This window comes from Globicephala melas, chromosome 16, assembly GCF_963455315.2.
Source record: "Globicephala melas chromosome 16, mGloMel1.2, whole genome shotgun sequence".
Taxonomy (NCBI): Eukaryota; Metazoa; Chordata; class Mammalia; order Artiodactyla; family Delphinidae; genus Globicephala; species Globicephala melas.
The window spans coordinates 60,356,975-60,384,480 of record NC_083329.1 but is presented as its reverse complement, the minus strand read 5'-3'; the positions used below and the strand labels follow the sequence as shown (position 1 = coordinate 60,384,480).

The window sequence follows — 27,506 nt, the reverse complement described above, 5'->3', positions numbered from 1 at the left end:
AACAGGAAACCACGAAGCGATACGTTCACTAGTAAAGGGTCCAGAGAAGGAGAACTCGAGGCCATGCAGGAGGAAGCTGGGGAGGAAGTGTGGTGTCTTTCTGCTGCGGGGCCTCCGCCCTCCTCCACACAGAGCAGCTGGCCCTAGGGTCTGGCAGCCAGTTTCTTAGAAGTTGTCTCTGCCTTGAGGTCAGAAGCTGAGGTTTGGGCCAGGCCAGCCTCCCCACTGGGCAGGAGCATTCTTTCTGCGCTGGGGCGTGAGGAATCTGGTCCATGGGCTTGTCCTTCAACCCTAGGGGTAGCCTGGCCCTGCCTCTAGCAGGTATCAGCCTACCCATCCCTGCTCCCTGGGCCCCCACAAGCTGTGAGAATAGCTCCCTCTTTCTGCGGCAGCTGGCACTAAGAGTCCACAGCAGCAGATGAAACCGAGGGGTAGATCCCCAGGGACAAAGCAGGAGCCAGGGTTTGGCATTCCGGCCACGGGAGGAGTCAGTGCAGAGTCCTGAGGCCCGAGGCCCGCGCCCACCTTCTCCTCAAGGCCCCCGGGCACAGCTAGAGGCCCACATTGACCTATGGTCTTGGGCCTGAGAAGGGAGCGTTAGGAGGCAACCAAGGGGCTCCCTGGCTTCAACTGCAGGCCCGGGGCTCACTGCTGCTGGAGAGCCTCGAGCTGTTCCCTTCTCCCACCCCAACTCCCATCCCCAACCAGGCCAGGCGGGCTTCTCCCTGCCTGCTGGGCCCTTAACCCTGGCCTGAAGCCCTGGCTCTCAGCACCCAGGCCTGGCTCAGCAGAGCCAGCGTAGGCTGCTGGCAGATGAATGCCCAGTTGAAATGACGCCCTCCACAGTGCAGTGCCCGGGGCTCCTGTCCAGCTCAAACTTCCTCCTCCCCTTCTCAGGCCCCACCACCCGTTTTCACCCCACAGTGTACAGAGACCCCTCCCCCACGCCTCTCCATGCTCTAAAACTCTTTAATCGAAATTCCACAAAGGATTCCCCTCATATACGTGTGTAAAAACAAACCTGGGTCATGCCCTGAAGCAGAAGATGGAGCAGAGGGTCCAGAGCAGAGCGGGCATAAGACTTTCTAGGGACACGCCTGCTCCTGCCACCCGGCAGGATCACACTGCAGGGAAGGCTCAGCACAGATTGACTGGAACAGAGGACCAAAGACTGGGCGGTGGGGGAAGAGGGCTCCCTGGGCCTCAGGCACCTCGGAAGCAGGGTAGGGATTTCAACCCAGCTCTTACGATCCACCCACAGGTTTTGCACTGTTGCACAAGTAGTTTTGAATAGCACCCCAAGAGTGTCAGAGGTTGAGCAGTACATTATGTGGTCACCATCTCTCTCGACCGCAGGGGGCAGGCGGTGGAGCCCTCTCCTCTCACCTTCCCAGCAGGCCCCTGGCTCTCCCCTCCACTCCCATCTGTGGTGGGTGGTGCAACCTCTGGCCTGGTTCCCATTGCCCAAGATGCCAGCTGGCTCACAGTGGCCACCGTGCCGCAGCATATACTTCCTGTTTTGGGGCTTCTGGCCAATGAATCCTGGGGACCAGAGTGCAGGCAGTGGGAGCCCCAGATTTGTGTAACCTGCTGACGGCTCCTCAGAGTTGGCTGCTAGAAGGCAGCTGGGGAAGGCTCCCATGGCCCAGGGTCATGCAGGCCCAGCCCCAGAGCCTCATGGTTACAAAGCGGTTTGACAGACGAGCAGTCTCAGGAGAGATGGGGGAGCTGGGTCCACCACAGTGCGGAGGAGTCTCTCCACATCTTGTCCTATCTTGTCCCTCATGCCTGGAGGGTGGCACTGGGGAGTCTGCCCAGTGCCCATCTCTGCTGTCAGGTCCCAAGGCTTAGGTCCCGGGAGAGAGGCTGCCACACAGCTGGCAGTTCTGGGGCTTCTAAGATGGAGGTCAGGTGGCATCAGTAGCTGGTGAATTTCAGGTCTCTGCGGCGGGATCCCAGCACCCCACCATCCTTGAGACAAGGGCTGAGCGATCCAACATCTTCTCCCTTCTGCCTCGTAGCATCCAGGGAGGCTGAGGGTCTGGCCATCAGGGGTATTTCAAAGAGTCTGAGCTTAGAGTAGGAGGAAAGAAACCAGGGCCAAGGCCGAGGGACCACTTAGAGGGCCAGCCCTAGCTCAGATGCACCTGCCCCAGGCCCAGCCACAACTGCCCACGGCCCCCAGCTGGTCTAGATGGCCTCAGAGTTTGGAGAGTCAGGGACAGGGTCTGCAAAGGAAAGGAGAAGCAGAGTGAAGTGGGGGTTCCTCTGTCCTTCATCCCCCCAACCCCACACCCTGAGGCTGTGAGGACTCCCCAGGGAGGGCGGGGAGTGAGGCTGATGGCCTGCACGCCATGGAGAGGTCATGACCTTGCGGGCCATAGAGCCGTGAGGGAAGAGAAGCACTTACCTAGGGAGGGGAAGAAGACATCCCCGGGGCCTGGTGGAGACAGAGGAGTGTTGGGCTCAGAGAGCAGATGCCGCCCAGACTCAGAAGGCTGCCTCCGGGCCATGTACGTCAGGGGTTGCCTGGGCTTGGTCTCTGGCATCCCGTGGGAAGGTGGAGAGGTCTCAAAGCCGGGGTTTTCGATTCCTTGAGTGTTGTTGCTAGAGAATCAGAATTGAAGGTCATCCGTGCTGCCTGGGGCTAGGCCTCTGCCCTCCCGCCTGCCTGCCTTCTCTGCTCCCTTCCCCTCACCTGCCTTCCCACCCCAGGCGTCAGCAGCCTCTCCTAGCAGGAAGGGAGGATCCAGGGCCAGAGAGAAAAGGCCATGGGCTGCCCTCGCCACCTGCCCTGAGCTGAGGGCATCTGACCCCAGCTCCACCCTGTGGTCTGACCATCTGCCCCAGGCCCAGGAAGGAAGCCCAGGGTCAGAGGCGCCTCAGGAATCTGGGGACAAGTCTCTCTTTGGTCAGTAGAGTTAATGGCATTAGCACTGAATGTCCCCACAGCTTGTCTTGAGCTGAAGGGAGGCGTTCTTCCTGCTTGGGAGTGGGACAACCTCTGAGGACCCCTCCAACTCTAAGATTCTAGCAGGACTTCCTGTGACCCGTCTTGAATATCATCCCTTTCAAACATCAGGGAGGAGCTCTGAATTTAGTGTTGCATGTACCGGGGCCAAATTTCTAAATGTGGCTCATTCCCAAGCACGCCCTCCGTGCCAGGCTCCATGCCAGCTTCCTGCCCAGAGTGCACCAACACACATTCCCTTTCTACTCTATCCCCAACCTGCCGCCTCCATCTGAGCCTGGTCAGCCTCTGCCCTTGTAGCCTGACAGCCTTCTCCTTGGGGTGCCCTGCAGGGAGGGGCCACAACTCCAGATGTGCTGGCCTCCTTTGCATGTTTCAGTGTCTGCCTGGGCTCAGCTGCTTCCTCCCCTCCCCCACCCTGGCCTGGCTGACCACTGAGGCCCGAAGGTGGGTGCGTAGTTCATCCAAGCATCCTGGAGCTCAGACTGCTGGGTGAGGGGTGGCAGGGAAAACAGCCAATCAGCACAGATGTGTAGGCCTCGGTGGCAGGTGGCAAATGCTCTTCTAACCAGCTGTGCCAGGCAGCTAAACAGGGGCCCTGCTGCCCAGAAATATCTCCTTCCTGACAGCTGGCCCAGAGCACAGAGAGGACCAGGGAGGCCACACCTGTGTTCTCAGCCCTGTCGTGGTATAAGCAGTGACCAGAGAGGAGAGGGGAAGAGATCCTGGTGAGGGTGGCAGAATCAGTCTGTCCTGGCTAAAAGATCCCCCTCCCCCTTAACTGCTGCAGAAGGAGTTTGGGTGTAGATGCTGCCCTTCAGAGATGACAGCCCAGGGAAGAGACACGGCCTGCCAAACTCTGAATCGGGGTGGCACAGCTGCCAGCAGTGTTCTCAGGAAGGTCTCCATGGGCCTTACCTGTCCATCCGCACCAGCTCCTGGGCACCTAGGGACAAACAGACAGAGAAGCTAGTCACAAAGGGAAGGCTTCCCTAGACAGCATCCCTGCCCTCGCTGGCCGATGGCCCTCGGGGAACAGGAGCAATCCTGGACAGGGCCGTGCTCAGCCCTGGATCCCACTTCTGTTCACTCAGGAAGCCCGTACGGCAGGCAGTGCTCTGCGTGTCTACCCAGCAGGTGAGGCCCCAGTGAGCGGCCCCTTTTGACCAGTGATAAATGAAATTTGGGCTGCATTTTACAAGTGTCTGGGACAACATTTGTTGCCAGGAAACGAAAGGCAGCCAGTGATTTCTCCCATGTCTTCACTTGGTGATGTTTGACATTCACGAGCAACCCAAGGCCTGGCTCCTGAACTTGCCGTTTCCTGTTTGGCCATTTGTCACGTTCTGGTCGTCAGCCATGATTTACTGGGCAGGGGTGTCGGAAGGTCAGCTCCCAATTAGAGTTCCTGGTCCTCTCTGTCCCGCCCTCTGCATTGCCTCATAGGGTGGCTTTCAAGGCAACATCTCTTAGAGGAAGCTCAGGGGGCCTGAGACCCTCTCACTTCCAGCCATGCTACTACTTTCTGCTCTGCAGCCAAGCTGCTGCCACCCTGCCCCGCTGCGCGGGTTCCCCACCCCCCAAACTGGCCACCAACCAGATGCAGTGACCCCAACTTCCCTCTTCCTTGCAGCTCCCCACGTACTCCCACAGATCTTTCTCGTCTTTTACGGGCTTTGCTGCTGATTACGATGGGGAAACAAGCGGGAGGGGAGGGGCACAACACCACCCACGGGAAGTTGCACACAAGTTCCTGAAATCTCTGAGGTATCAGAATCATGGCTCCTTGTTTACCGAGTGACTGCGTGGGGCTTCGTGCGGGTTTCTGCGTCCCCTCAGCTCATCCTCTCCTCTGCCCTGGGGACACCGAGGCCCTGATACTAGAGAGGTTGCAACACCCATTGGCCTCCGCAGCACGCTGCCTTCCTCAGTGCTCCCAACCCTTTCTCTTTCTTTTTTCCTGAGTTTGGCTCATTCCCAAGCATACTTTCTGTTCCAGGCTCTGTGCCAGGCTCCGTGCCATCATCCTGCCCAAAGTGCACCACACACGCTCCCGTCCACTCTGTCTCCGACCTGCCTCCCCGCTGCCCCGCTCTGGGCCACTCGGCCTCTGCCCTGTGGCCACACTCCTGGCATGTCCCAGGTGACTTCTGTTGCCATAATTCCAACAGCTGCTTCTCCAGAGTCTAGATCAAGAAGAATGACCTGAATCTGCACTCCCTCTCCATTTCGCACCTGGTTTCTCTAGCATCGTCCCCTCTGGCATCTCTTGTGTCTGTCTCTAAGCCTTCGACCATGCAAGTCATTTTTTTTTCTTTGTGGAGAGGACAGAGGACTGGCCTCAAAAATACTTTTTTTTTTTTTTTTTTTGCGGTACGCGGGCCTCTCACTGTTGTGGCCTCTCTCGTTGCGGAGCACAGGCTCCGGACGCACAGGCTCAGCGGCCATGGCTCACGGGCACAGCCGCTCCGTGGCATGTGGGATCTTCCCGGACCGGGGCACGAACCCGTGTGCCCTGCATCAGCAGGCAGACTCTCAACAACTGCGTCACCAGGGAAGCCCTCAAAAATACTTTTATTAGGAGATAGATGATTGATACCTTCCTGTTACTGCATATATTAAACCTGGGGAATGGTGCTATGAAGTGGCTTCCCATCACAGAAGTGGGGCTCGTTTAGAGTTTCAGAAGATGTGCTCAACAGCCCTAGCCGGCCCACCGCACCCCCTTGAGCCTTCTTTCAGTGCAATTCTTCAGCACCCAGCTCATCTGTCCCTTCCTCTGCGAAGCCCTCAGTCTGCAAGTGTCCCAGTGCGTGGAATAGGAGATACTGGGGGCTGACCCCGGCTCCCCGTGTCCTCAGGACACCCCACAGTGTTCTGGCCTGGGGATGTCCCCTCTCTGTTTTTCCTTCCTCCAGCCCGGGACAGGGGCAGAGCCTTGGCCAACCCCCTGGGGCCCTGTAAGGAAGGCTGTGAGGCGCCAGAACAGGGTCAGCAGTGCACCTCCTCCACCCAACGCCGTCCTCTGCCAGGAATTTGTTTCCCAGTTCCCGTTCCCTGACGGAGACAGCCCTGTGGTCTGGAGTAAGGGGGACAGAAAGCACCTCTTTTGCTGGGAGCCAAGCCTAGCTGAGCGTGGCCCCCTCCTCGTCCCCTTCCCACCTCCGTGGAAGTGCTCCACAGACGAGCAGGAGCTGAGGGCAGCTCTGCAATGATTTCTCTCCCTGGTTGACCCCCGGGGTTCCTCTTTCTACTCCAACCCCTTTACCCTCCCCCACCCCGGCGCCAACCCCAGGGTATCTGTGTAGATAGACTGTGGTGGATTTCATGAGAGGAATAAGGGCGTCCTGAGAGGAAGGGAGAGGTGGCCACAGCCTCTGAGTGACCCAGTGACAGAGGGACAGAGGGGTGTCAAGTCGTTACAGTCCAGCCGAAGGCAATCAGGTGTAAGCCAGAGCCTTCCTGCAGAGGACAAGAGGGGAAGAGGTGGGGGAGGCGAAGCGAGGGCCCACACCCTCCTGCTCTTGGAAGACTGAGACAGGACGAGGCTCATGGGTGGAGTCAGAGGAAGGGCAAGGTGCACTGTCACCCAAAGAGACGGGTGAAAAGGTATTTGTGGTCACAACTTGAAACCTGGCTCCACCACGTACTCGCTGTGTGGTTCCTTAAGGGAGTTACTGAACGGCTCTGTGTCTCAGTTTGCTCAGCTGTAACATGGGGCCAATGGTAGGAGCAAACTCTTAGAGGGGTTATGAGGAATATGTGAGAGAACGTATATAGCAAGCTTGGCGTGGTACCTGGCACAGCAGTCCTACTGGTTAGGGGTCGTCTGCTATGACACGCATGCTGACGAGTGTTTTTATTATGTGGTGGGACTATATTCCCTGAAAAGCGTGAGGTGAAAAGCTCTGAGTCTGAGTCTTAGCTCTTCTGCTTACTAAGTTATATAACATTGGGTTAGTTATTTAACCCTGCTGATCTTAGGTTTCTCACCTGTAAAACGAAAGAGCCGAATCAAGTTATCTCTAAGCTCCCTCGCAGTTCTGATAATCCAAAGGTCATTTTGTCCCAACAGTTGCTACCAAGACAAGCCTACCCATACATTAAAGCAGGGCCCCAAACAGTCTCCAGGCGGTAGCACTTTTATAAGCCAATTTCAGCTACTCCGTATGATTATTCATTCATTCAACAGTTATTCATTGAGCGCCAAGGGGCTAGTGGATCCCCTCCTCTCTCCACCATTGAGCCCAACTCCTTGCAAGACCTGTAGCAGCTCCTGTCTCTTGAAGAGCAGAATTGTGCCTGCCTTTAGCCTTTGCTAATCCCCGTGGCTGGGGGGGGGGGGGGGGCTGGGGCAGGTCACTCACACACCCACCTAGCCCAGGCGGGCAGGGATACTCACGGCGGTTGGAGGCCACCTGCCTTTGCTTGTAGACCAGGAGCAGGATGAGGGGGAGGCAGAGGATGCCCACGATGCAGGCGCTCGTAGCCAGGGCAGCAGCCGTGATGCCTGAAAGGACAGAGGCGGCCAAGGTGAGGCCCCGTTCCCACTGCACCTCCTGAGGGGAAACTGAGGCCCAGAGAGGGAAGGCCTGGCAACAGGGGGACCCACCTTTACCCACGCCCCACAGCCAGACCCTCACTGACTTGCAGAGGCACGGAAGGTCTGGGGACCCCGGGGGGGCCAGAGCACCAGAAAGCAGGCCAGGCGCTTACAGCTGAGGCAGCTCAAGCGGGGAAAGAGAAGGGTCCTCATCCCAGCCCACGGGGAACAGCTCGACCACGGGTGACAGGCTGTTCCCTGAAAAGGGAGAGCAGGCCCTTCACAGACCTCACGCCACAGAGTTCAAGGTCAGAAGGAGCCCGAGACATGAAAAACTTTTGGAAATAGTTAGTGGTGATAATTGCACAACACTGAGAGCATAATTAATGTCACTGAATCAAACACTTAAAAGTGGTTAAAATGGGGCTTCCCTGGTGGCTCAGTGGTTGAGAGTCCGCCTGCCGATGCAGGGGACGCGGGTTCGTGCCCCGGTCCGGGAAGAACCCACATGCCGCGGAGCGGCTGGGCCCGTGAGCCATGGCTGCTGAGCCTGCGCATCCGGAGCCTGTGCCCCGCAACGGGAGAGGCCACAACAGTGAGAGGCCCGCGTACCGCAAAAAAAAAAAAAAAAAAAAAAAAAAAGGTTAAAATGGCAAATTTTATATATGTTTTATCTCAATGAAAAATAAATGAATAAAAAGCCCTATTTATCCCCAGAGAGACTCCTTGGCTCCAGGATGGGGCCTCTGAACTGATCTCACATGTACAATTCACGGGGAAAACTCTTGGGGCAGGAACTAGGGAAATGGGAATCCTTGTCCAACATTTAAATTTTTTTTAAACTTTTGAAATTACACAGAAAAAAATTTACAAGTTAAAAAAAATTCAAAAGTTTCTTCCTCCCCCTCTACCCAGGTCCCCTCCAAAGACATAATCCCTGTCAGCAGTTTTTTTGTGTTTAGTCTAGATACATTCCCCGCATGCAGAGCATACATGGGATCACAGGACAGTTGCTTTGCCCACTTAGCACAGCTTAGACACCTCTCTGTATCGGCGCAGAGATCTACCTCATTCTGCCTAGGGCTTTACCACGTGGCTCACCCAAAATTTATCGAAACAGTCCCCTACTGGTGCGTAGGTAAGTTTCTTCCATTTTCAACATAACTAATAAAGCAGCAATGAACTTCTCGTGTAGGCATCTTTGCTCACTTGGGCAAGTACATCCGTACATAAAACCCTAGTAGTGAAAGTGCTGAGCCAAAGAGTAAGTGTATTTTCTTTGAGGCTATTGCTAAATTGCCCTCTAAAACAAACTCGTACTGCTTCACGACCCCATCAACAGCATGGGAGGTTTGGTTTATTTCAGTCCCTCTGCTGACTCCAGGAGTTTGGCTGGGAAAAGGCGTGCCCTCAGAACCACAACCAGTGTAAATGCATTTCCTTCCCAATTTCAGCCCTTCCCTCTGACAGAAAAGCCACGGGCTGGGATACCTCGTCACAGCGTCAGCTTGGCTTCAGGGAGCTTTGGGGAGGTGAACGGGCTCAATGTTGCCTTTGCACTACTTATTTGGGAATAAAGGCTGTTTTCATCTCATTGTATTGCTGAACAACCTGACGGTGTAAACAAGCTTTCAGGGAGTTTGTTCAGACCTCAGAAGAGAACAAGCTGTTTTCAGGCGCTTTAGAAGTACCCGCTGGTACAAGAACAGTCGCTGTGCTGTTACAAAGCAAGTTCGACTCCACATTAAAGCAGGTTCCCCACAGATCTTAGCGAGGCTGCACTTTGAGAGTACTGAAAGTTAAATGTTCTATAATTCAGACATTTGAGTATCTCTGAACCCCATCACAGGACCTTATTGTGGGCACTGAGAAACCGGCTGCACGGCGCTCTTTTCTGGTCGTCAAAGCAGGTCTCCTCCAGACTGGTACTAGGCAGCATTTGGTGTAGTCAGTCAGTGATCACTGAGTCCAGCTCCCTGTTGGCTGTGGGTGGCTTGGCCCAGCCTCTACCCGACTCCTGTCCCCAAGCAAAGACTCCCTCTCTTCGGCCCCTCTAGGGGATCAGGGCTTGGTTTACTTACAGCCTGGCCTGGGAGTTGAGGCTAGGGCCAGGGGGCAGGGTTTGGGGAGAGTTCTGTGGGCCAGTTGCCCTCCGACACCGTGGGCTCCTCTGCAGAGCACAGCCTCTCCACAGCTCCCCAGCCCTCCCGCTACGTGTGGTCAGTACCTGGGGGTGAGGTTGGGGGCTCCTGCTCTGTAGCCATCCAGAGCCAGACTCATGCTTAGGAGGTGATCAGGCACCGGCAGAGGCACCTGCCTGGCGAGCAGCAAACAGTGTGCCAGGCCCTTACACAGCGGGGTGGGATGGGAGGGGCCCAGCGAGTCTTTGTCCAGGGCCTGCCAGTAGTACCCCGAGGGTGTTTATGGAGGAAGGGGGAGTTCAGTAGAGCTGCCCGGTTCCAGGGACGGGCTGGATGAAAGCAAAACATACCTCCTGCTGTGTTGAGGGGGGGAGGTTGCTTCTTAGGGAGATGGGCTGCCCAGCCCCCTTCCGAAGGTTCAGTGAAAAACCACAGCCCCCAGCAACTCGGGGCTCCTGGGCTCCTTGGGTACCACCTTCCTCAGCCCCACTCCTCTCATCACCTCCCCTGCCACCTGAAGCTGCTGTGAGCATTCAGAAGATTTCATAGACCAACCACCCTCCTCCTCCCCAGAGATAACGCTAGGAGGCTGGGGCTGCAGTCAGAGCAGGGAAACTCAGAGAGCTGCTTGGCTGAAGCATCATTAACTGATCAGGTACCAAGACCGGCTGGGGGGCACCTGTCTTACAGCAGGGACTGGGATCTTTCCAAAGGCAAGTGGCAGTGGAGGGCAGTGCCCAGCAGTCAGCCCTGCGGCCTACTAGGCACATGGGTCACCAGGCAAATGTTTCGAACTGTTGGAAAACAGGATATGTGTCCACTGCTGCTGCCATCTACTCGCCATCCTGCCTTGGCACAGGGGAATGGATGAGATGACGGGAAGCCAGGCCTAGAAGTAATAGTAGCCAACACATACACAGCACTTACTCCGTGCCAGGCACGGTTCTTAGCGCTTTCTTTACACAGAGGACCTCATTTTAGCCTCATAACAACCTGGAAAGTATGATTGTAACTGTCATCTCCATTTTACAGATGAGAAAACTAAGGCACAGGGAGGTTAAGCAACTGGGCTGATTTCAGGATCTGTGCTCTTACCCACTTTACCACACTGCCTTTCACTAGAATGGACTCAGGTTGCAACTATGGCCGACACGGTACTTAATTTTTATTTAATTAGTTGCCAACATTTTAAAATTCAGGGAGTTCATGTAAATTCTGGACTTCTGACTTTGCTTGAAAATTCAGTGGCTCTGGCAACCCTGGGCCCCCTTCCTGGCATGTGGTGGTTGGAACTGCAAGTACAGACTGGCAGCTGGGTGCTCACCACAGTCTCTACCCCTCCCTACTGTCCTACCCACCAGCTCCCGGGCCCTGCGGGCATTTAGTTTTTGAGCCCTGACTCAGCACCTTAGATAACACAGGGGGCCTCCCTGTTAGTTGGAAAGGGACACAGTTGCTCATGTTGTTCAGTGGACACACGATACCCGGAGAACTGAAGTACTGTCCGAAGCCCGCACACCCCACCCAAAAGCAGAGCCGGGTTTCTCTTCATCTGAGACCACTTCCGCCTTAGCGCCAAAACTCCACCACAGCTGTAGTCTGCAGACCTCCAGAACCAAGGGCCTGGAAGGGGATCGAAAGGGGACTCCAGAGATCATTGACGCTATCCCCCTGCCCTTGATGCCGAGACAGAAGCAAACATGTCCCTTTGGCCTTTAGCCAATTCCCTGTAGATAGTAGTTCAGGGAAGCAGGGAGCAGAGTGAGCTGCACATCCCGCAAACTGGAGAGGAGGAAAATGTCAAAACCTGAGAGCAGAGGTGCCCGGCAAAGGAAGCCTGACCCTTAACAGTCAAGTTCAAGGTTCTGCCTCACTCTTGGGCGCTCCTCAGCCAGACTCCTGGGATTTCCCGGGTGACTCCTGTTCCCTTAATTCCAGCAGCTGCTTCTCGAGTGTAGATCAAGATAAACGACCCAGATCTGCACTCCCTCTCCATTTCACGCCTGGCTTCTCTAGCACCATCCCCTCTGGCATCTCTTGTCTCTGTCTCCAAGACTTAACTCATACAGCTAATTTTCAGGAAACGAGTGTTGACAGAGGGGAAGGCCCCAGTGCTCAGGCGGGGTTTGCACACTGAGAATCAGGCACTCTGGCTTCTCCTCTTGGCTCTGGGAGACTGGGAACAAGTCCCTTCACCCGTGTGAACCCTGGTTTCTCCATCTGTGAAATGGCGGCTGTGGCGGAGGTGTTTCTGCGGGAGCAGAAGTGGGACTAGGGGGTTGCTCAGAGTGGAAGGGGCGATGGGGAAGTAAACACTCAGGAACCCCACCACGTGAGGCTCACCCTGTCCTGTGCACAGCACACGTGTGCGCACACAGTCATGAGGCTGCTGCATGGGAAGGGAGGGGCTGCTCGGGGTGGGGGGCCGCCTTTCCACCCTCCCCAGGGAGCTGCCAGTGGAGGAAGTGAGGAGGGGCAGCGGCTTGGTACCGAGGCCACACACGAGCTCTGCGGTGTGCAGGAAGAGGGGCTTGTTCTTGGTTCCGTGTGGGTCTAACTCAGACCCAACTGTGCGTTCTAATTTTATTCCTGGCTGGTCCATTTGTTGCTTCAAAAAACATGAGTAGTTCGAATAGAAAGTCACCACAGCCTTTGAGTGGGGCCTTGGCCAGGGCCGTAGCTGAGCTGTTCCCATTCCTGGCTTCAGTTTTGGTGTATGTCCTCCTGGAGGGCAGGGAGGAGGCCTGCACTTTTGTGTCTCCAGGGCCTAGGCCGGGGCTGGTCCACACTGGATGCCTGATAAATACTAACAGAGAGAAGGCTGAGGAAGCCAAGACCCCTCCTCTCAGAAGAGGGGGGTGTCCCTAAGATGTCCTCCCTTTGCCTCCTGCTGTCTCCAAGCTGCTGGGCATTCTCGCCTGGCCTCCTAGTGCCCAGGCACCTCTTTTTTTTTTTTTAATTTAATTTATTTATTTTTGGCTGCATTGGGTCTTCGTTGCTGCGTGCGGGCTTTCTCTACTTGTGGTGAGCGGGGGCTACTCTTCGTTGCGGTGCGTGGGCTTATTGCGGGGGCTTCTCTTGTTGGAGAGCATGGGCCCTAGGCATGCAGGCTTCAGTAGTTGTGGCTCACGGGCTCAGTAGTTGTGGCTCGCGGGCACTAGAGCTCAGGCTCAGTAGTTGTGGTGCACGGGTTTAGTTGCTCCGCGGCACGTGGGATCTTCCTGGACCAGGGCTTGAACCCGTGTCCCCTGCATCGGCAGGCAGATTCTCAACCACTGCGCCACCAGGGAAGACCCGGGCACCTCTTGAAGCCGTGCCCCCGTCCCCTGTAGGGCACCTCTGGGCAAATACCAGGGGGCTGACTGACACCCACCACACTGTGTGTCCAGTCTCCTACCCCGACGTGGGAAAAAGGTGACGTGAGCACAGTCCTAGCTGCACTTCCCTTGTCATCTGTGTGAACTGAGGCAGTTATGTCACCTCTCTGGGCCTCCATTTCCATGCAGGTAAAGTGAAGTTGGTGACACCTATTTCACAGGGTTCTTATAAGAAGCCACTGAGATACCAGTACTTGGAAGGACTTAGCACAGTCCTGGCACATAGTAGGAGCTCTAGAAAAGGTGGTTCTGTTCCCCTTCCTGAGCCTCTCCTTCCTACCTCCCCACAGAGAACAAGGAGATTTTAAATAGTTGAGTCCAAGCCAGGAGGACCCCCACCACAGCGCTCCAACCTTCGCCTGTGGCAGAGGGCTACTGTGCAGGAGCCGTGCCCACTGGAAGCAAGCTCGGCAGCCTGTGGCACCCAGTACCTGTCGCGAGGTCACTTGGCCAAAGGTCACTGCCAGGGCACAGCCCCACTCAGAGAGTCAGGAGCTGGGACTCCAGGAGCCACCTTCCTCAGGCTTTGGGCCTTGGAAGGGACATGGGCTTCTGGGGGCTGCAGCCCAGTGGCTCAGGTGAAGGAGGAAACAAAAGGGAGAGGCAGCAGCAAAGGAGGAGGAATGGGGGTTCCGTGGGCTTGGGGTGATGAGGTCAGAGTTCAGAATGAGGTCTGGGTCCAGGATGAGGACAGAGGAGAACAGAGAACCCAGAAGAGCCAAGAAGCTGGTTCCTTACTTTCACTCTCCTTGGAGGAGGGCGGGTACACAGTGCACTTGGATGGTGCTTCTTCGCCTGTGGGAGCAGAGAAAAGGTCATTACGTGGGTATCAGACCCAGGAGACCAGGAAGACTTGTCCAGGCTGGCATGCCCCACCCCCCGTCACAGGTACTCAGGCTAGTGTCCCCTTGGCAACATTGGCCCAGCTGTGCGCACACACACGCATACACACGCACGCACACACACACGCGCGCGCATGCACACACACGCACACACACACACATGCACACACGGAGGCATATTTTCACTGCACAGCCCACACACACACACACACACACACACACACACACACACGTACACTCTCTCCTGACACCCCAGGTGTGAGCCGTGGAACCGTGGTGAGCAGTCACACTCCCAGCCCAAGTTCATACACCCCCTCCCGTTAAAAAGTCCCACTGTCATAAACAGAGCCACGTACGCCCTTCCGTCCATCACACCCAGCTACCCAGAGAGACACGCACACAGCTCCACACACGGTGCCACCCCTGTAGTGCCAGCACCGCCCATACAGAATCACACAGCCTCCGGCACAGTGTCGCACCATCAGATGCACAGCGCCACGCCGCAGCCACGCCGTCCTCCTCTCTGCTCCCCCTCCCAGACAAGCACAGGCACCATCCCCAGCTGTCCCGCAGAGGCAGCCCTCACCTCTCTGCACCTGCAGCTCCATGGCTCCGTAGAGCCGCTGCTCCGAGTGGCGGTGCCTGATCTCCACCACCAGGCAGCAGTAGAGGCCGCCGTCCAGCAGGGTCAGGTTGCGCATGGTGATGGTGAAGTTGCCGTGGTGGTCAGAGGCTGACTCCAGCCCATGGCGCTGGGCCAGATCCTGGCTGGAGTTGGCCTGGTGGCCGCCGTGGTGCAGGTGAAGGTCCTGGAACGTGAGGTTGCGGATGGGCCGGCGCTCCGAGCAGGCCTGCACCTCACCTCGTGAGCTGCGGTACCAGGTCTTGTAGAAGGTCACGTCGTGCCCTTTGGCCAGGGGGCCCAAGAGTCTGCAGGTGAGAGTGACGTTCTGTCCCTCGGGACACACATACAGGGAATACGGCGTGGCGACCTTGAATGCTGCCACCAGACCTGCTCAGAGAGACGAGAGCTTGTCACCCGCCTGAGCCGGCACCACTCCCAGTGCCCCCAGAGTAGGGAAGAACCTTGGTCTGGGGCTTCAAAGATGCGGGTTCCCCAGCCACAAGCTCCAGGCAAGTCAGCTGACCTCCCCAAGCCTCAGCTTCTTCTTTAGTTCACGAACCCGGCTCCGCCCCAGGCTGTGCGGCAGGAGCCACAGGAGCTTCTCCAGGTGTAGCTGGGTGAGGCACAGGAGAGACTCCAGGCAGGCAGCAGACTGGACCCGGCCAGCGCGTGTCCCTCTCCCGGGGGGCACATGTGCTCCAGCCCCGGCTCCCATCCCCCTACTGCAGGCACCACGGCTCTGCCCACACCTGGCCCCTGGCACTTCCAGCTTCCATGCCCAGTGCCGTCGGGTGGGAAGCAGGGTGAGGAGAGGAAGGCTGTCTGGGAAAAGCAGCGCTTGGCCCTTGACTGCCCCTCTGGGGGCCAGCGGCTCCCGGGGCTGGCCTTGCCTTCACGTTTCCTCCTCCATGAGCCCTAACAGAGCGTCTACCTGCGTGAGGCCTGTGCCAGGTGCTACAGCTCACCTGGAGGGGCTTATGGCCTAGCTGGGTAGACAAGTCCTGCCTCTTGACAAAATAACCCCATAGGCTAAAGGGCAAACCCGTACCAGCCTTCAGGGAACTTGGAGAAAAGAGGACACGACCTTCCTGGGGGTGGTCAGGAGACTTCTTAAAGGAAGGAGGGTCTTTGGGGTAGACGGACAGAGAGGATTCCAGCAAGTGGAAGGTGGTAGGGAAGCAGGAAAACCTAAGGTGTCCAAGGGTCAAGGACAGGCAACGCAGAAAAGGTCGTCTCATCCAGGCACCCGCCTGCCACCCAGTCTTCTTAGAAATATTTTCTAGTTCATTTTGTTTTCAATAAGCAAATGAAGCCATGCCCCGGTCCTCTTTACCCTACCCCAGCCTCCCAGCATTTAACCAGGTTCACCCCCCAAAGCGCTGGCCCTTCAAAACAGAAAATTCTGTCTAGCTATGAGCCTCAGTTCCCTCATGTGTGCAGTGAGGAAAATATTAGCTACAAGAGGCTTGTGAGAGGACAGGATGACGAAAAGAGGAGAACGCGAGAGGTGAGCTCTCATGCCCCCTGCAGACATAGGAGGGATAGCTATAGTTATTAGACATTAGTGATATTTTGATTTTAATTGGCTAAAATCAGGGGCTGTTGTGGGCAGACAGGGAAGGAGGACCCTGTAAATGTGTACAGGATCAAAATGGCTATGTCTTTTCCATGGCCGTTGCCTGAACCCAGGATAACAACACGACTTCTTCCTCCAGATGCCCCTTCCCTATTTTACAGCCCATCCCCCTCTCCCCTCACCTGGCAGAGCTGAAAGCCTGGCCCAGTCAGGAGAAGGGCAGCCTGGGGTAGCTTTGGAATTAGCCCACCTTGCACTGGAGTCCAACAGCTGAGAGTTACATAGACCCTGAGCCTCAGACCCCTCACTGTAAAACAGAAGTGAAACAGCTACCTGCCGGAGTTGAGGCGGAATTACAGATAATTTACGTGAGATGCTCTGAAGGTTGGTGCTTGATATCTGGGAAAGATAGGTCTCTAACTCATTTCTGCAGTTCAAGAGACGTTAGGACATTAAGAGTGAAAAACATCCTGCACGATAGAATGGAGAAGCCAGATTGAGATTCTCTCCCACTAAGGTGTGAATGACCGGTAACAGCTGTGGTCCGACCTTGGCCTGCCTGCATATTTAAAGCACAGTGTGAGGAGGCAGCAAAGCCACGGCCCCAAAGGATATGTCTGCAAGGGTGGAGTTTTAAGCCCCAGAAGGTAAACAGGACAGACACACACCAGAGCCTCCCACTTACAGCACCCACATGTGAGAGGGAGCCGTGTCTGGGAGCCCCAGATTTTTGGAAAGTCATTGCCAAGGTAAGCAGGGATTTCAGAACTTCTTTAGCGAGATGCTGATCTCCCTTTCCAGCAGAAATATAGAAGCCCAGAAAGGGAAAGTGGTTTGCCTGACGTTCCAGAGGGTATAAACTCAGAACCTAGAGCATGGGGGCTTCAGGTAAAGCAGGATCTAGTTAGAACTAGAAGAAGGAATAGCATGGACATGTCTAACAACCCAGTAAGGCAGGTGTTCTTTTCCTTCCTGTTTCACCAATAAGGAGACAGAGGCACAGAGATGTTAAGTAACTCACCGAAGTTCACGTAGCAAATAAGTACTAGAGTCAAAATTAAACTTAGGCACTTAGACTCTGTATTGAAAGAAAAAAATTGCAGAAACTGGCAGCCTATCGGCCATACTCAGCCTTCAAACATATGTTATTTGATCCTCAAAGTATTTCACTCTTTTTTTTTTTTTTTTTGAGATCACCAAAATTTAAAGACCGGGAATTTGATATGAAAATTCTGACTTGTAGCTTCTCTTTGAGAGTCAGTAAATTAACGGTAAAGCAGCTCTCCTACGAGGCAGCCACCCGCTGGATCTGAGCAGCAGCCTCCGTTTAGATGGGACACTGGTGTTCTAGCTGCTGCGGTCCCTCCTACTTACTCCCTAACTTCCCACCTGGCCCGCCTCATTCCCTCACCATAAATGTCCCGTGGGCATCTGAGTTTCTGATCCATGAGTGTGGCTTCTTGGTGTAACCAGGGAGGGATTCTACTCCCCAAGCCCACACTGTTCTACAGTTGAAACCCTCAGGCTCAGAGAGGAAATGATCCTCCCAAGGTCCCCGGTGGAAGCCTGACTGCCAAATTTTGGTTGTGCCAGTAAATGGAAGTGGGGAGTAGCTACAGAAAGGATCCGCTAAGGGAGAATAAAAACCCACCCAGAGAGTGGACCCTGGGTTATTTCTGCCCTCTACTCCCCCTTTCCCCAGCAGGCCACAGGGCAGCTCCCAGCAGCATCTCTCCCAGCTGGTAACTGGTTTCCCCTTTTCCCAACATTATCTTCAGCCCCAGAACTATCGCCAAGGGTGAGAGCCGAATCCACATCCAGCAGCATTTGCAGGAGCACACACACCTTGGGGGCCACGGGGAAGCTGGCTCAGTAGAGGCCAGGGCCGCAGGTCTGGGGTGGGCAGAGGCAGACGCAAGAAGTGGAGCACAGAGCTGAGCAGGGCGGGGAATGCTGAGTGGACAGAGGTGTGGATGGGTTGGGGCCAAGATGTGGCAAGACTGAGGTTAGCTTGTGGGCGGGGTAGGTGTGGGCAGGACGGGAGCAAGCAGCAGGGCCTCCAGCAGGACGTCAGGCCCAGAGCCCCCTGAGTCCAAGCAGTGGTGTTAATGACTGCAGAATTGCCCAGGAAGCAGTGGAGAGGGGATTTTCAGCCCGAGGAGCGATTTCGTTGAAGACCCACAGGGGGGACACACAGAACTGGGGTTCAGAGACAGAGTTGGGGAGGGGGCATTGCTCAATCCCTTACACCCCGCACGCCCCAGAGGGACCTCTTCCCCTTTTAGAAAAAGGAGAGGCTACCCTGGGCTTCAGGTTTGGGCGTGGGTGAGAGGATTCAGTTTGAGCAAAAGGGCCAGACGGGAGTGGGCCGGGCATCTACAGGTTTTGTCCTGGGGGGAGAGAAAACATCTTGTTTGTGGTGTCTGAGACTGCAGCCAGGACAAGGCCCACTGGCAGCCTGTCCTTAGGAGGCACGGCGTTAGGGAAAATAGCGCACATGCCCCATGCCTTCCGTGACTGCGCATGCGCACGTGTTATCGGGGGGCTAGAAATAGCCCAGCTGGAAGTATAATTATTTGGCGGGAGGATGTTGCTTATTGTCAGGGGCAGATCCTTCTGGACACCTGGGGCATTGTCGGAGACTGGGGAGGAAGGCCCCTGGCTCCAGGGTGGCCGAGAGCATGTGGGACAGGAAAAGGCCCCCAGCCCTGGGCTGAGCCTGTGCCCATGTGGGAACCATCCATCATTGTGCTGCTCTTGGGGCCCTGCATCCCCCCCACCCAGCCCCCACCTGCTGCTGGGTAAGATGGCAGAAACACCTGGAGGAAGAATGCTGTGATCCTGGGAAATGTGAGGTCTCAGGATTCAAACTCTGGCCTGGGCAGGCAGATCCCTGGGCCCCAAACCCCACTTAGCCCTGCCCTTACTGTGTGCCTTTGGGCAGGTTCCATCCTTCTCTGGGCCTCCCTTTCTTCCTCCTATCTGGAGAGACTCCCCACATTCCTAAGCCCCTTCCAGCTCTGAAACCCTGTGGCAGGCGAGAAAGTCTGTCTTAGGGCAGAGGAAGGAGGCAAGAATGGGCTACAAAGGTGATCACGGGCATTTATGAGCCCCTCTTACATGTTAGGACTTGCTGAGCACTTTATACTCGTTTAAGTCTCATGACGCCCCTGATGTAGGTCTCATTATCCCCATTTTAAAGATGAGGAAATCAAATCAGAAGTCAAGCGATTTGCCCAAGGCCACACAGCCCTACGTGGCTGCACTGAGACCCACACCTTGGACAAGCCAGCACTACAGGCAGCAAGAGCCCTCCACCCCTCCAGCGGGCGGGGCTGAAACCTCATCCTCCAGCTACTCAGCGAGTAAACTGACCTCCAGTTGACGTCTGTGCTCTCCACGCAGCCAGCCTTGCTCTGCCTCAGACCCAAACCGAAAACATCATTCTTTCATTCCACAAATATTTACTAAGGTCCCAACATGAGCCAGGCCCAAGGCAGAAAGGCCGTGGGGGTGCAGAGTTCCCTAAGGGACTTCCGCTCAGAATTTAGCCCTGCTGCTGCCACTTTCTAGCAGTGGGACCCTCAGCCGCAGAGGGGCTCAGCCTCTTGTGAAAGCTCCCGTGTAGGGGAAAGGAGTCCTTGTTCAGCTTCATCTCAGGATGCTAGTTTTTTGTGACCTCTTTCCGCCCATAAGCTCTCACCTCGTGAAACCCTGTGGGTGTGCATGGGATGGGTGTGCGTGGGTGTAGACAGGCCTGTGTATTTACCCTGACCCGGCATGAGCTTACTCCACAGTCGCCAAGGCAACGCCCCAGCCTTTGGAGGTGGGTCCCTGGCTTGATTGGTCAGGCCTGGGAGGCCCCACCCAAAGAGCTGGACTCTGTCCAGCTGCTAGGGGCTGTAAGCAAACAGTTACTGATGGCCTGCTATTGCTGGCCCTGTGCTAGATGCAGAAGGCCAGGCCCTCGCCCTCAGAGGGGGCCCCAGACTGACATGGACCTCGTCTCCAGCTCCCTGCCAGACCCTGTCCTCCAGGACAGTCCATGGAGGGTATAAGGAAAGGCTAGGCTCTGTCTTTATCAAGATGGAGAGCACAGAGGGCAAGAGGCAAGGACCAATCAGGACTGGTCCTGATTCCAGTGCTAAGCTCCAGGAAGTACCTCCGGGACAAAGGGCTGAGGGCCCGGAGCCGGCAGGTCCGTCCATGGGGCTCCGTGGCCAGTGAGGACAAAGGGCATCTCAGATGTGTTTATTGATACCTGCTCCTGCAGGAAGTGTCCATTCACATTGGACCAAGGAGTCTGGGAAGGGGAAGCCAGGCTCTATCGGAGGAAGCGGCACTTCCAGCACATTGGGAAAGCATCAGTGCATCTGGGGCTGGAGGCTGTTGGCCAGCACACCTCCCCAGGGAGGGCCTGGGCGGTTGGCCAGAGCCGCACCAGTGGATGTGTCTCTGGATGGCTCGTTCCTCAGCTCTCCCAGGCCCTCCCTGAGGACATTGTATGTAGCCCAGACTACCAGCTCCAGCCAGCTACCCTCAAGATCCTGTGCTGTGAAGACTTCCTAAGGTTCAGATTCAAATCTCTTTGTGCCCCACCCTCAGTGCAAGAGGCTCAGTGGTAATGGTATAGTAGGAGGCTCTTAACTCTGTGCCAGGCCTCATTCTAATCACTTTTATATGGAGTTGCTTATTGAATCCTCCCTCCCTATAAGGTAGGTACTGATATCGTCTCCACTTTACAGATCAGGAAACTGAAGCACAGAGAGGTTAAGTAACTTGTACAGAGTCTCATGAATAGCAAGTGGTGGTGCCAGGATTTGAACCCAGGTCGTCTCGCTCCAGAGGTCTGGGGTGTAGAAATAGCCAGGGATTGACCAGAGGCCCCACCTCCTTCTTGCAGATGGACAGGCTGCCCTGGCCAGTGAGGCTGCAGGCTCCCTCTCCCACTCTCTCCGTAGTTGTTGGGACAGCCTGTTGGTCCCAGCATGAGAGGACCCAGCTAGAGCCACCGTATTTATTTGGGGAAGGCAACGGGGGCTGGGAGAATTTGGGCCTGGAAGAAGCCCAGAAAGGCCTTCTGACCCTGTCCTGGCCTCTTAGGATGAGCACTGTCATCTCTCCCTTCTTCCAGGAGAGCTGAACTGTCCCCTGCCCCCAGCCGCCACTCCTCACAGTGGTGAGTTTTCTTTTTCAATGGAGAGGAGCTGACGGCATCTATAGCACAGGTAGTTTTACTTTCAGTTTTATGGCATTAAATAACACTGAATCACATAGAGAGAAGGTTATTCCCTTTTCGATTCTCTTTCAGTCCTGATTACATCAAAGAGAAAGTCCCAGTTTGATGCCAGTGTGTCTTCAAAACATCTCTATTATGTGCTAAGCTCTTCTTTTTTTTTTCTTTTTCCTGCAAGGTACAGCAGGCTTGGAGCCTTCCCCAGGCTATAGTTTCCAACTAGAATTTACCTTATTTGGTTTTCCTATTATGTACTTTTATGATTTTGTTCTATTTATGGCAAGTGACACTGGCTTTCCATTTATGGCAGTGATACAAAGTTTCCTTTTAAAATCTATTTACTTAAGTCAAAGAATGAGTAGATTTAAAGAGGGTACATATGATGATGGGCAGACACTGGAGAAATCCCCAAAGTGGTGAACAAATGGACTGAAGGTCAGGAAACACCATCATGGGATTACCCTTGCGAAGTGAGTGGTCAGCGTTGCCGAGACCCAGTTACCTAGCCTTCCCGGGCTTCAGATAAAGGCGGCGTGTGTGTTTGTGGTCCCACAGTAAGTGAACAGCAGAGACAGGGCTTGACCCCCGGTCCCCATGGGAAGTAAGATCCTATGTAGAAAGGCTGAGGGACTAGGCTGGCTCGGTCAGGAGCAGAGCAACTTCATTACTGAGTTACTGATGGACACAGTGGTGGCCATTGTCTTTCTCTCTGGGGATGGTCAGCCAAAGTCAACAGGAGGAATGTTAAGCTCAGTGGCAAGAAAGACCCCAATAAGACAAGGAAACCCTGAGCCCGGCTTGCCTTGAAGTGGCAAAGTCCCCATCTCTGGAGCACTTTAAGAGGAGAATGTACGGGCACCTCCATGGGCATTACAGACTGTAAGTGCGTAGAGGTGCTACGGAGGGCTGGGCCCAGCACTTCAGACCTCCAGGATTCTAGAGAGTCCTGTCCCAGTGAAACCGGTCAATGCCTTCCCATGCTCTGGGCGCTCTTCCGGACCCTGCAGGAAGCAAGGAGCTAAGATGGTAAACCAATGGCGTGTGGCCTCCAAAAGCCAAGAGGCAGAATAATACTACACAGCCAGAGCTCACCAGGCGCCAGGCGCTATGTTATGCCAGGCTCTGTGTCACGTGTGCACCGAATATTCACAGCAGCCCTCTGAGGGAGGTGCTGTCGTCATCCCTATGGGAGAGATGATAGAACTCGCTCACGGATGCTGAGTAACTTGTGCAAAGTGACAGAGCAGGAAAGGACCATCTTGGGATTTGAACGGAGCTCTGATTGACTCCCCAAGCCAGACTGTTAAGTGACAGGGTTGAACGGGAAGCCCTGGCATGCAGGGCACACAACTCCAGGTCCCTTCCATTCTCACACAGGATGGCATCAGGAAGGCCTTGGTCATGCCTGCGCTGCTGCTAAGGGGATCCAAGGGTCCATCAGAAGCTTCACAGCAGCTCCCTGGTGAGGCCAGACTGCTCCTGGATGAACGGTTGGCTTAAAACCTGGCACCTCAAACTCAGTCTTTGGGGCTTGGCCAGTGCTGGTGAGGGGTCACGGCCAGTATACCCGATGGGCACGAAGGACCCCTTTCTTCCTCTCTTCTTTCCCTCTGTCTGCTTGGGCCTAAGACCCATATGTGTGTGCATATAGGGAGGTGGCCTTCCAGCGGTGTACCACCCACCTGGGCCACCCTCTCCTACGGAGGTCAGGCCCCAGAGGGAACCTTTACCCTACTTGGGGGAAAGAGAGAGCAACCAGCCCAGCTCAGCAAGGGGCTCCCCAGTATCGCTGCGTACCCCTGACGTTGGGTAGAGGCTCCCTTATGCCCGTGGGCTGGCCTCAAGCCTGCTTCGCTCCACCTCAGGGCCTCTGGGCAGCGGACTGTGGATTTCCTAAGAGCCGATCATTGCTGCGTCAGAGGCTTGCACCATTGGGTTACTCAACAAGGCCCTGCAACCCTGCTTACCATACAGGGGAAGAAGGGCTCTCACCTCCCCAGCCCCAGTGCACCTCCATGGGCTAGTCCCAGAGTTTGGGACTCTTGGGTCAGCCTGTGAGGACATGGCAGGGACAGTAACTTCCACAGGTCCTGGGAAGGCCAATAGGGGAAGAAGAGGCTCTGCCACCCTTGGGGTCTGCTGGGTCCTGGCTCCCTAGGTGCCTCCCTCCACCCATTTCAACCTGGGTCAGGCCCAGGAAAGGGGTATCTGCAACTTTTCCTAGGCTGCTGTGCGCCATTATCACCACCACCATTCTCCATGGTGCTGGCCCAGCCCCAAGAGCTAGAGAACAAACAGGTCTGCACTAGCCGCCTCCATCTCACCTTCCCACAGCATCAAGGCTTTGACAGTGAGCAATCCTGCCCAGGGCCACCCGGCACCTCAGCAGGCCGGTGAGCACGTCTTTCCAACTCAGACACCCTCCGGACCATGCCTGCAACCAGGCCTCCCCGTCTCTTATCCCCCTTCTTGCACACTGTACTGGGTAGCAGCATGAATATTCATTAGCACGCCCATATTACAGTTAGGAATACTGAGTCCCAGAGTAGTTCAAAACTAAGAGAATTCTCCTGACTCAAACCCTAACCATCTCCTTGAGCTGGGCCCAGGGAGAGATGGAGCACCAAGCTGCTGAAGTAGCCAGGACCTCTGGGGGTGGAGCCTCCTGGCTGAAGAGACAATATGGAGTGAGGGGCTCTGAGCCTCTCTGCTACTGGCTCTGTGAAAGCTGGCTCTCTATGCCCTAGTTCTCTGGAACTCAGTTTCCCAAACTGGGGCTGCTGAACAGAGAGCAGCTCAGCCAGAGGAGGACAGGGTAGGGGTAAGAAAACGGAAGGGCCTCTTGGGGTCACTTGGAAAGGAGGGGGCAGGGCAGGCGGTCTGTAGTGGGTGGGATGCTGGCCGGTCCTGCCTGCCACCATCCACTGCTGCTTTGGGAAGCCCTGTCTGCCATGAGCCATGGCCTTGGTGCCGAGACTGCTCCCCCACCTGCTTTGGCTCTTCCTGGGGAGCATCCAGTTCAGGGCTTAGGCATCTCTGTCTGTGGGGTGTGGGCTCCCTCCTCTTTATAGGAGGCCCAGGCCAGCCTCCCAGCGCTGAGATACCATGCTGCCTGCAGGCTCCCCAGTTTCTGAGGCGTTTTCCAGGTTCTCTCAGAACCCTCCTCTTGCTCTTACCCTGTCTTCCCCTTCCTCCTCTTCTGACTCACCCACTGGGTCCCTTGCCAAGCTCCCCACCTCCCTCCTGCCTCCCTCTGACTCCCTGCTGACTCACACTTTCCCTGAGCCTTCCCAGGGAAAAAGTTTAAAGTTTAGTTCCATACGCTGCCTGCCGGCCCCCTCTTCCCTCAAGATCCAGCTGCTTCAGTCCTGGACAGGCAAGAAGCAGGGGCCAGGCTGTGGGTCCCGGGCCCTTTGCCCCCCACTCAAGGAGCCCCTGTGTCCTGACCAGGATACCACCTAGAGTCGTGACAGTCTGGACTTTGGAAGGGGAAAGTGACACCTCCCTGTGTATGGCTTCTGTGTTTGAGCTGAGGAAACTGAGGCCCGAAAGATGCTATAAGTTATCCAAGGACCTAGGAGGGGCTCACAGCCAAGCTGGGCAATGTCCCACATTCTCCCCAGTGCCGGCCCTACACCAGTCCCTGGGCTGCAGATTTGCTACGATGCTGGGAATCAGCTGACCACTCAGCTCTCGGCCATCAGACCCTCAGGATAAGGACCAGAGGGCACCCATGTCCAGCTGTGGACCAGTGCCTGCACTGACGAGTGCCCACCAAGGCTCAACCAAGAGTGTCACCAGGGTACGGGACACTGGCTGAGAGTATACAACCTTGGCGCCTCGTGAGACCCTGGGGTCCTGGGGTGGTGCAGGGAGATGCCACAGGTGTCAAAAGCCAGTGGCATCCACTAGAACACACTGGGCTGTCTCCACCGTGTTTATGTCCTGTGCTGCAGCAGGTACTCGTGCCTGGGCCCTCTGGGTCGGGAAGGGCTGGACAGGCAGCTGCTTGGGCAGCTGTCGGCATACACGCGTGCCCACCACCCAGCCAGGGCACTTGGCAGAGAGCCGCCGCCCCTGCCAAGCCGTCCTAGCGGCCTCCCTGCCGCGGGCTGGGGTCACGGCAGGCTGAAGGGGGCTCCCAGGGCGCCCCCATCCGACCTGGGACCCCCCACCCTGCCCCGCTGTGCTCTCCCGTTGCTCCTCCCTAGCACCCAGGCTCCGCCGACCTTACCTCGGGAGGCAGCCAGGAAGAAGGCGAGGAGCACAGGCCCCCGGCGCCAGCTGCCAGCCTCCGGGACTGGGGGGACGCCCATGTCGCCGTCGGGCAGAGCTGCGTCTGGCACAGCCGGGCCGGAGCGGAGCCCGGGGGCGCGCAGGGGGCACTCCTGGTTCGCAGGGAGCGGACGGGACGCGGCCGGTGGGGAAACCTCCGCGCGAGTGAGCGCAGAGCAAGTGAGCGCGGCCGGCAGCCCGAGAGCCGCCCGCTCCCAGGGGCCCACAGCGCCCCCGGGCGGCCAAGGCTGAAGCGCTGCCTCTCCAAGGGCCCCCGCGGGAGGGGCTTCCCGCTGACTCGCACCCGGCTGGCCTTGTAGGTGGGGGAGCCAGTCAGTATGCCAAGAGTCAGCGCCACTTGATCGCCCGTTTGAAGCCTTTTCTTCTCTCCCCCATTACTCTTTGCAGAGGATTAGTATTGTTGTAAAGCCTGAGAAGTACATCTGCGTCTAACTTAGCGCGATATTATCATCATCATCATAGATTGTATCAGCCCTCTCCCACCAGCAGAGGCTTGTACCTGACGTCCTCCAGCCCAGCCCGGGTCCTGGCACTCCCAGTAGTGGAATGACTGACTGACTGACTGAATGAATAGATGGACGGATGGATGACATGTAACTTTTGTAAAGAGCTAGGTGAGTGAGTTGGGGCAGGCTTGACTGTAGATTCCAGAGCCTGCAACACCCTTGTGCATGTGCACACACATGTGTGGCAGGTGCAGGAGTACCCAGCAGGCTTGGCACACCCCTACACTAGGACACACACACGTGTGTGTGTGTGTAACACCAGGTAGTGTGTCCCACAGGAAATCATTAGTACTCCTCTCACCCAGCCCCCAGCCTCTCTTAGTCCCTGCACCCTAGATGTCTGCAGGATGCTCTCACACACACACACACCCTCTAGTCCTCTGCTCTTGCACCCCACCCAGCACTGACACCGCTGGCAATATCTTTCTCCTCTTTCAAGTCCTGGTCTCAGAGAGAAGGGGCTCCGTGGGACAGCACTATTAGAGCCCCCCACTCTCAGCCCCTGCAGCCTGGACGATGGTTAAACCCACTTCCAGGAGTCTGGGAAAGTAGGAAATGTCAGTACCACCACCCGCATTGGTGAGGCTGGAATCCAGCCCTCTCCTGTAGGGTGGCACTCGTGTGCTCTTGCTGGCCGAAGGGGCCCAGGAGGATGCAATGCTGGACTCCTCGCCAGTGGTAAGTGCTCAGAGCTGTATTTTTTTTTTTAACATCTTTATTGGGGTATAATTGCTTTACAGTGGTGTGTTAGTTTCTGCTTTATAACATAGTGAATCCGTTATACATATACATATGTTCCCATAGCTCTTCCCTCTTGCATCTCCCTCCCTCCCACCCTCCCTACCCCACCCCTCTAGGTGGCCACAAAGCACCGAGCTGATGTCCCTGTGCTATGCGGCTGCTTCCCACTAGCTATCTACCTTACGTTTGGTAGTGTATATGCGTCCATGCCTCTCTCTCGCTTTGTCACAGCTCACCCTTCCCCCTCCCCATATCCTCAAGTCCGTTCTCCAGTAGATCTAGCCTGTCATACAGAGTGAAGTAAGTCAGAAAAAGAAAGACAAATACTGTATGCTAACACATATATATGGAATTTAAGAAAAAAAAATGTCATGGAGAACCTAGGGGTAAGACAGGAATAAAGACACAGACCTACTGGAGATCAGAGCTGTGTGCAGAGCCACAAGATGAACGCGGTGGCCTTCCTTGACAGTCATCTTTACTCAAATATTTGGGGCCTCTACCACCATTTTTAATGGAAACTAATGCAAACACGTTATGGAAAAGATTGCAAAATTTATATGAGCTTTCAAAGATAACAGGAGGGATTTCAAAGGTATTTCATTCTTGAGACAAATGCTTCAGGTTCTTCCCCAACTCAGTGCAGGTTCCC

The 27,506-nt window shown here is 55.8% G+C and overlaps 2 protein-coding genes across 2 annotated transcripts in view; one reads left to right on the top strand and one right to left on the bottom strand.

Moving 5' to 3' along the window:
• Nucleotides 1-27,506, top strand: part of LOC115856345 (cadherin-23) — a 371,688-nt gene that overhangs the window by 327,596 nt on the left and 16,586 nt on the right. The gene's annotated exons all lie outside the window — the stretch shown is intronic.
• Nucleotides 954-25,799, bottom strand: VSIR (V-set immunoregulatory receptor). Its single transcript, XM_030862530.2, has 7 exons — nt 25,546-25,799; nt 14,461-14,886; nt 13,771-13,827; nt 7,374-7,481; nt 3,890-3,917; nt 2,411-2,607; nt 954-2,228 (listed from the first exon to the last, which is right to left on the bottom strand). Exons 1-7 carry the CDS (start codon nt 25,625-25,627, stop codon nt 2,191-2,193), a joined length of 936 nt encoding a protein of 311 aa, XP_030718390.1. The 5' UTR covers nt 25,628-25,799; the 3' UTR covers nt 954-2,190.

Bases quoted from the DNA above. Each gene is read 5' to 3' on its own strand.
- VSIR (XM_030862530.2), bottom strand. From the start codon at position 25,627: ATGGGCGTCCCCCCAGTCCCGGAGGCTGGCAGCTGGCGCCGGGGGCCT. The intron at 14,887-25,545 runs GTAAGGTCGGCG...CTCTCTGAGCAG, and splicing joins CTTCCTGGCTGCCTCCCGAG to GTCTGGTGGCAGCATTCAAG. The intron at 13,828-14,460 runs GTGAGGGCTGCC...CTGCTCCCACAG, and splicing joins GGAGCTGCAGGTGCAGAGAG to GCGAAGAAGCACCATCCAAG.